Source organism: Xiphophorus hellerii, chromosome 3 (assembly GCF_003331165.1).
Source record: "Xiphophorus hellerii strain 12219 chromosome 3, Xiphophorus_hellerii-4.1, whole genome shotgun sequence".
NCBI classification, from domain to species: Eukaryota; Metazoa; Chordata; class Actinopteri; order Cyprinodontiformes; family Poeciliidae; genus Xiphophorus; species Xiphophorus hellerii.
The window spans coordinates 20,540,597-20,548,924 of NC_045674.1; the positions used below are offsets into that span (position 1 = coordinate 20,540,597).

At 40.5% G+C, this 8,328-nt stretch overlaps 2 protein-coding genes across 4 annotated transcripts; one reads left to right on the plus strand and one right to left on the minus strand.

Annotated features, from left to right (window-relative positions):
* Window positions 1-1,057: 1,057 nt before the first annotated feature.
* Window positions 1,058-4,914, plus strand: LOC116717772 (uncharacterized). Of its 3 annotated transcripts, none has more exons than XM_032559370.1 (8): window positions 1,058-1,422; window positions 1,504-1,571; window positions 2,774-2,935; window positions 3,017-3,078; window positions 3,152-3,205; window positions 3,282-3,341; window positions 3,423-3,557; window positions 3,638-4,914. In XM_032559370.1, the coding sequence occupies exons 1-8, from the start codon at window positions 1,163-1,165 to the stop codon at window positions 3,656-3,658; spliced, it is 822 nt and encodes a 273-aa protein (XP_032415261.1). In that variant the 5' UTR covers window positions 1,058-1,162; the 3' UTR covers window positions 3,659-4,914. The 3 variants fall into 3 exon arrangements, with proteins under 3 accessions (XP_032415261.1, XP_032415263.1, XP_032415260.1); XM_032559372.1 differs by having other exon boundaries at window positions 3,423-3,553; XM_032559369.1 differs by having other exon boundaries at window positions 3,423-4,914.
* A 232-nt stretch (window positions 4,915-5,146) lies between these two features.
* On the minus strand, window positions 5,147-8,250 carry pigv (phosphatidylinositol glycan anchor biosynthesis, class V). Its single transcript, XM_032559368.1, has 3 exons — window positions 7,701-8,250; window positions 6,007-7,161; window positions 5,147-5,924 (listed from the first exon to the last, which is right to left on the minus strand). The coding sequence occupies exons 1-3, from the start codon at window positions 7,830-7,832 to the stop codon at window positions 5,637-5,639; spliced, it is 1,575 nt and encodes a 524-aa protein (XP_032415259.1). The 5' UTR covers window positions 7,833-8,250; the 3' UTR covers window positions 5,147-5,636.
* Window positions 8,251-8,328: the final 78 nt, after the last annotated feature.

The window sequence follows — 8,328 nt, forward strand, 5'->3', positions numbered from 1 at the left end:
TCACTTCATAGGTGTGCCCTGTCAGGTTAATAAGTGGAATTTCTTGCCTTATAAATAGTCATGAAAATAAAGAAAACCCATTGAATTAGAAGGTGTGTCCAAACTTTTGGTCTGTACTGTATATATATAATTTATTTATTTATTTTTGTTGGAAAGGGCTACATTGTTAAAGCTGGGTGACTGTACAAGACTTTTTTTTTTCTAATGGACCAATAGAAGGTAGCGCATATTTGTAAAGTGGAAGGAAACAACAATTTTCATGTTTTGTCTTTACAAGTAAAAACCAAAAAACCATTCCATTGTAGCTCTGCCTGTACAGGTAGGGTTATCCTGCTGTAAGTTGGCCCATCTGGCCCAGTTTATTTTTTGCAGCCTGTAAAAGTCTTTCTTGCAGAACTTGCATGTATACAACTCCACCTATCCCTAGTCCCTGCAGGTGAAGAGTATTACTACAGCATGATGCTGCCACCACCACTACTATGTTTCAGTATCAGGGTGATGTTTTTTTTATTTGACGAAGGTTTGATTTTGCTTGCATTTCACTGATGCACTTTTTCCACAAGTTTGCCATGTCCCTATAGTTTACGGTAAACTGTGAACAGGACTTCTCAACAATGGCTGGGCTAAACAATTGTATTTAATCAGGTTTAAATATATCCAGGCGTAATGTTTACTTATTAAGTGACTGACATTGATGTAGGAATATGCAAGTAAACATAAATCCACTACACTCCTCTGTTTGTAAGTAGGAAGAAATAATTCTTTCTCCTCCTCCCCATCTTCTTTACCAGCTACTTAGGTCTACATTTCACATATTATCCCAATAAAACTCATGTAAGTTATGGAAGATATTTTTCCCATCATATTTACATTTCCAGACTGTTCATTTCGGCTCGATTATTCCCTCCATTTTCTTTCAAAAACGAAAACGTGCATTTTCCTGCCTATCTAGAACCTTCCGCTCGCGACACAAGGCGAGCGTCTACTCTTTTATATCTATGGTGGCGAGAACGTAAAAATGACGAACGCAACTACGCTAAATTTTAAGGACAATAGGAGTATGGAAAAACTCAACGAACTCTGGGTCAGCCTGTGAATTTTGAGTTAACTTACTCCGAGTGGAGAAACCCGGAGCTCTTCGGTATCAGAACCGCTGATTTCCATGAGTTCTGTGGACTCGGAGTTGGTTCACCTAGAAGCAAGCGCATGCGCCAGCGCCATTCAAAGCCTTCATGCGGATGCTTTCAGTGAACACACCAACAGCTCCAAAAAGAGATCGAGTTATTTCACGCCGCTAGAGCAGAGGGTCCTCCTTCAGGCTTATGAAGAGCATGCTCACATATTTAGTAAAAAGAGCAACAAGGCGGCAGCAGCTAAAGCGAGACAGGCTGCATGGAAGAGCATTGCTGCCCGAGTCAATGCGTGAGTTTGAATGCACCACGTCATTTATCTGTATTTTTAAAAAAAATGTGGTGTGTTGGATCAAATTTGGTTTTCATTTAGGTGTAACTCAGGGGAAAGGCGGACTTGGATGCAACTGAAAATGAAGTATAAAAATATGATTCAGAAAGGTAAGACATGAATACCTGTGGCAATAATTCAGTAGTTAATTCAACATATAAAATAAAACTATTTTTTTCCTTATTGTATTACTAAATATATAGTGTGATGCAGAAGTAGCATTTTCTCAATGTATTTTATTGGGATTGTGAAATGAAAGAAAAATGATTCTGTGACTATAATAATAATAATAATAATAATAATAATAATGGAGGAAGTGGGTTGCGATCTAAGAGAGAAATTCAAATGATTGACTTTTCAGGGTTTTCAAAAAAAAATTATAAATAAAAATCTCAAACAAAAGTGCTGTGTGAATATCTATTCTCAATTTCCTTTACACCGTTAAATAAAGTCCAGTGCAACAAATGACCCTCAGAGGTCTGCTACTTGTTAGAGTCCATCTGTGTGTTGTTTGGTCTCAGAATGAAACAAGACTTTAAAAAAATAGTTAGTTTGCAAAGAAGTATGAAACAATTAATTGAATTAATCATTTACTGAAATAATTGTCAGCTATAATAATCAATTAATTGTTAACTGGAGCACACGAACTTAAAAAAGGTAATTTGCTGAAAGAACAATATATTCAGTGAAGTAATTCAGCCTGTACCTTGTGCTGTCCAATTATCAGAAAATATTCAATAGATTATCAAAAAATAATCAATAGATTATTCATTTTTAGCTTCAGATGCATCTTTTCCTACAAATGATCAAGCATATACTAAAGGAATGCTGTTATTGCATTTTAGGCTATAAAATTATTTTCTTATCCTAAAAAGTAATTTAATTATTTGCTTATTAGCATTGTTTAATGTATTTCTAATACATCATAATAAATGATAGAATAATTGATTAATAAAATAATCGTTATTTGCAGCCCTTCAAAGAAGAATTGGAAAAAAAAAATTCAATGTCTGAATTCAAGCCATGTTTTAATTTGTAAAAAAAACTTAACTGCGTATAATTTTCTTTCCATTTCACAATTATGCACTACTTAGTCTGTTATTTAAAAGGCTGATTAAATCCCCAAAATGTTGTGGTTATGTGGCAGAACGTGAAAAAGATGCATGAATACTTTTGTAACGCACTTTAACATCCAGTATATTACCTGTTATAATTTGACACAATTTTAAAACAGTACATATTAATGTTGGAGCCATTAATTTGCAGATACCCCTGTAATGTTTTAAAACGATTCACTCTGAGCTGCATTCAGCTAACAGAAAACGGGCTGTGGCCCGAAAAATCGACAGTGAGCTACTAATCCCGCCCCTGACGGAGGCGGAGGGGCTGGCCATCACCCAAAGCTCCCCCAGACCTGTTTCCGAAGGCATCTCTGCAGACAGCTCACCTGAACCGGGGGCCAACCAAGACACAGGTACCTATGTCAGATTAAGACTACACAACCACATACATGCAGCTAAATGTGGTTATTCATCCACCTTTCTCTTCCCAATAGTTACAGATGCTGTTTACGTTGCTGAGCCTTCATCCACTGCAACAGGGGAAGAGCCTGCATTCGTAAGTACACTAACCTCTGCTTTTGCTTCATGAGGTTAAAGGTTATTGAAACATAATTTCTTCCTCACAACAGGAGGATGATGTTCTGTCTGCTGCCACCAAGAAGGAAGCTGAGATTCATACTGAAGTAGATACTAGCATTCTTTCTAGTTACTACCATCGGTAGATTCTTTTACAACTCGTACATTGTTGTCCTTTGACAGAGAAAAGCTGGCCACTACCAGGACGGGGTTCCTCCAACCTCCACAGCACGGCTCGACTCAGTGGGTTTTTAACAGTAAAGACTTATGTTTATTCTGCATTTAAAGCTGTTAAAAATTAATATTCATCAATTTATTTCCTAGTTACCAGTAGCAGAGTTATACAGGCATCATCTCCTTAACACTATTGAGAAAACGGATAAAGAAATCACGTATTTGGACCGCCAAATCAAGAAAGCGGACCTAGAAATTCTTATACTGGAGCGCCAGTTGAGGTGGGTGCATTTCCTTCACAGGTCAAACATATTAATTGTTGGAACACCATTAAAAATCCTAATATTAGTATTTTTTTCTTCTAGGGAATAAAGAAGACTGAATGACTGAATTATTTATTTTTTGGTGGAGAGACTTGTTGGGAGACTATCCTTACATCTGGGATCTCTGCAAGGAGTTGCAGAGAACTCATGCTTCAGTAGTGTCACATGATATATTGGTGGCTAGATTGACCTTATAGTGGAACTGGAACAAGAATCTACGAGCTGGTCATCTGAACCTCAAGTCCCAGCTCATGGCTGGGGGTAGTGGACCGCCCTCTGCGCCGCCCTTAGCTGGTATTTATGCAATCATCTTATGACTCCTGTGAATACATTTGAGCATAAAGTGGTGGGAATAACATGCAGAGCTTTAGGTTTAATAGTACATCCAAATATGGAGCTCACACTATCCATGCGAGTTGTTTAGTGTGATTTGTACTATTAGTTAAAACCTTATTACATACTCAACAGTAACATTATTAGACACTATAATGCCTAAGAGTCGTTCTGGTGCCTTAGAACAACTCTGTTGCTCTAAGAGTTGTTACTTGACGCAAGTCATGGCAGCAAAATAACGCACTTAAGTCATCTAGACATGGTGAAGACGACGACTTGCTGAAGTTAAAACCAACCATCAAAATGGAGACTTTGAACATGTTGTGTTATGGTGTTTCAGAAACTTTTACTGCTCCATCAGGCCTTTGTTCTCTAAGGTTTACAGAGAACAGCACAAAACAGAGGAAACATCAAGTGAGCAACAGTCGTGTGCATAAAAATGCCTTTTTGAGTTTAGAGGTTAAAGGCGAATGGGCAAACTAGTTAGAGGTGATAGAAAGGCAACAGAAGCTCAAATAAAACTTTGTCACTACCAAGCGGACAGAGCTTTTCTTTTCTGTTTCTCTAAAAGTCTGGAGCTCCCTTCCTCTGACTCACATCAGTTCTCTGTGACTTCCTTTTGAAGGCCAGCTAAACGCATTTTTTAAAATCCGATTTTGTTTTGCTTTGTGTATTTTATTTTGTTATTCTGTTTGTTGAAGCACTTTGTGATTTTCATCTTGAAAGGTACTGTACAAATAAAATTTTACTTACAAAGATATGCAGAATACCATCTGTAATCCCTAAAGCAGATGGGCTGCAGCAACAGATGATGGCACCAGGGCGGCTGCTCTTGTGAGCTGAGAACAGGAAACTGAGGCAATACAATATCACTGTTTGGACAATTTAACTAGAGCAAAGCAGAAAACAAGAGGGCTTTTTATACAAGGGCTTTTATTGGTCAATTTAGCCAAGTTGTTGAGGTGAAATTTGAAAAAAAAAAAAAAGAGCTCAATCACAGGAGAAATGCCTCCAAATGTCACTAACATGCATCTTAAAGGTTAAACTCTTCAAGGATGACCAAATATTAAGCTCATTTGTAACGAATGTTTTAATAACCTCGAAGCCAACTTGCCAGTGCCACCTTTGGTAAATATTATTTTGTGACAAACACATTTCAAAGATTTTCATCAGTGCCTCGAAAAGTTAAAATTCAAAGAAAAATAAATATAAGCTGAGAAAAATTAACCTAGCTTTTATTTTTGACATCAGTTTTTAAAAAAGCCGTTGAGGTTGAGTATTTGCTTTAAACGTGCAGTACTTGTGAGGGAAGATGAACTTATTTGGATTCTGATGCAAGTTTCAGTAATAATGTTCTCAAGTAGAACCATGCAACCACTCTATATTACAATGTGCAATAGTGCGAATCAAGCACAAAATATATGGATATTTTTTGTAATCTCGGGAGCATTTCAAACTGGGTGACAACGTAAATATGAGAAAACATTTCAACTTTGTCCTACAGAGATTTAGTTTTTTTAATCAGATGTTCATAAAAATATTTATTTTATGTGTCCATTTTTTCCAAGGCAGACTACCATTATCATTTTATATTAAAAAGTTAAAAAGATTTCTATTGATATGCCCCAGCAACCCTCATAAATAAGTGTATTTACATGAAATATCTACACAGAAATATCCCATTTTGTCTTCACACTACTGTATTAAATCAAGTCCAAGGCAAGAAATTGCAATGCAAAGCAAGGCCCAGTATCCAGTATGAGAGGAAATAACCCAGGATGCTTTGAGTGGTGGGAGAACAGGATTTAAAATGTGGCAGCAGTGCTAGGATGGGGTTCTGAGGTGTGTGCATGAAGCTGTTTTTGGGGTCAGTCTGCAGCTGCACATTGGGGTTGGAGGTCTTCCTTCGGTGAAGAAGAGGCTCGTTGAGGAGGAGGAGGTGAGCGCTTATCCAGAAGGGCACCGGAGATGAGGAGGCCATGAATCTGGTGAGAACCTGAAAAAGCCCAATAAAAAGAATTGGCGTTACAAAAATCCATCAGATTCCAAAAAGTAACAAGAAGTTATGATTTTCTCACCTGCACATGCATGCACAGGGTTCCAAATACGAGGAGCACAGTTGAGTGAACGACATACACAAAGGCTTTGGGGTTAAAGAAGCCCGGTGTTGGTTTCTCCAGTCCCGTCCCCCAAAGTCCGAGCCTCAAACACAGCTCTGGGTTAGCCTGAAAATATGCATAGGCAGCCATAATGGCGAGCGTAGCCATGGGCATAGCCAGAATAAAATTTGGTATCTGCTTCAGCTCAAAGTAACGGAGGAAGCCCACGTCCCAGTACACATCCTGAATGTGCGAATAAAGCAAAGGGAGGGGTCTCATGCACCAGAGTGGCGGCGGACCGTTTTCGTCTGGCACCCGGTAGCCCCTCCGCTCCCCCAGGGACAAAAGAGCCGGATGGATCTGCTCCAGGGAGGTGGACGGCGTACAAAACGTCCTGTAGCCGTAGTACTGGAAAGCACAGAAGGGGAGCGCGATGACTGCAGTTCCAAAGAGGGATGTGAGCAGGAGACGGAGGATGACCCAGATATAGTGCAGGACTTTACTGCGCCCTTCAGTTGTTGCCCGATACACACGAATCTGTGAAATGGCATTCAGTGACGGAAGATACAGAAGAAAGCCTATATTAACCAGTCCGTTGGACCGCGCTGCCGTGGCGATGCTGAGGGCCAGGCAGGCTCTGAGGGTGAAGCCTTTCTCCAGGAGGAACAGACCACCGAACGTGAGAGCAGCAAACAGGCTCTCCGAGTATCCAGCGGTCATGAACACATTGGCAGGTGTAAAGCAGTACAGCAGGCTGGAGAGCAGAGCGAGGCGTCTGTCCTGAAGAACCGCTCTGCTCAGGGCATACAGGGCAACCACACTCAACAGGAAGAAGGCGCTGTTCCCCAGAGCAACAGCCAGAAGCAACCGGCCCCTCACACTGAGCCAACTGCTGAGGGGCCACAGCAGAGTCTCAGCGAGGCCCCGCAAAACGATGGGGAAAAGTGGGAAAAAGGCAAAGTTGTGCTCATAGAGGTATCCTCTCTCTGCAATGAAGAGAAAATGCTCAGCATCCCAGTGAGCGAGGCCACCAAACAACCAGTCCACCACAGAGTCCAGGTACAAGGGCTCTTCTGTCCGAGGGGGCCTGAAGGCATCGGCTTCATGGTCAGGGATGGCAGCGTTCAGGACAGCCTGAAGAGCAATAGATCCACTTTGTTACTATATGTACAGTCAAACACTAATCACATGTAGACCGTGACAGTTTTTGATTGAGAAGCATGGTTCACCACCCAGGGCGCTATTACATCAGGGGATGGCATGTTTAAATGTCAGTTGTGTATCACATGTTTTTGGGGTTGTAGCCCATTCAAAACGGGATAGATGCCTTAACCACACACCCCCACCTTTTTTAATTTTTAAACCCTCTAAGTTCGCTGAAAAATTATACATAGTTTAAGTTGCTGATGTGGTATTTACTCAATTGGCTCCTTCCCAGATTTTGTTGAATTTGAACTAGATTAGATCTAGTTCAAGCTGAAAACCTGTGTGAGGTGATTGAGAACTCAAAAGGGATTCCAGCTCTACCCTTCTGGGTCTTCCTCACCCGAGGTGCACTTTAAGGAAACTCCGCCACTGCGTGTTGACCGCTGTACCCCGAATTAGTTCATACAATTAAGGCTAAACGTGACAGATACCCAACTACATTTAACTGTAAATTACTTCAACCTTACCTGTAAAACCAGAGAGAGACCTCTGGTAACTGTGGCGAACTCTACAACTGCTTTGACATCCATAGTCATTGATGAAACGGACAAACTGTGGACAAACCGGTTCCGACAGCCATCCGCACTGCTACAAACCATTCACCGTTCCCATGTTTACTATGAGACATCACGGAGGACTGAACAGTGTCCGCCAAATAAGCTAGTTATAGGTTTTCATTATTTATCCCACCAAAACATACGGTCGGAACAAATGCAACCATTTCGACATTCATGTAGGACCTCTAATTGTTTGTCGCTTTGCTATAAATCTTTGTCCTCATACTGCAGCAGGATGCCTCTTTTCCAGAGGCATTGTAACTTCCGGCACGCAATAGATCTTCAAAATAAAAGATTAAGAGCTGTGTCACAAGTATCCGCTCGACAGAGTCGTTCTCAGTATCCATCACTCAGTCATTCTTCTAAAGTATCACCTTCAAATACTATACCTAAAAGCAAATGATATAAATAATCCGGCTAACTGTAATCGAAAGAGGAACCAGAAGAAAAAAACTCGCGGTTTTTGTCCCTTTTTGTGTTTGCGTCACCTGAACGCGCTGTGCGTGAACCGGAAGAGGATCAAGCTGTGGGTCACACG

Bases quoted from the DNA above. Each gene is read 5' to 3' on its own strand.
- LOC116717772 (XM_032559369.1), top strand. From the start codon at position 1,163: ATGAGTTCTGTGGACTCGGAGTTGGTTCACCTAGAAGCAAGCGCATGC. The intron at 1,572-2,773 runs GTAAGACATGAA...AGCTGCATTCAG, and splicing joins TAAAAATATGATTCAGAAAG to CTAACAGAAAACGGGCTGTG. The intron at 3,206-3,281 runs GTAGATACTAGC...GTCCTTTGACAG, and splicing joins AAGCTGAGATTCATACTGAA to AGAAAAGCTGGCCACTACCA.
- pigv (XM_032559368.1), bottom strand. From the start codon at position 7,832: ATGGTTTGTAGCAGTGCGGATGGCTGTCGGAACCGGTTTGTCCACAGT. The intron at 7,162-7,700 runs GTAAGGTTGAAG...ATTGCTCTTCAG, and splicing joins GTCTCTCTCTGGTTTTACAG to GCTGTCCTGAACGCTGCCAT. The intron at 5,925-6,006 runs GTGAGAAAATCA...GGGCTTTTTCAG, and splicing joins CCCTGTGCATGCATGTGCAG to GTTCTCACCAGATTCATGGC.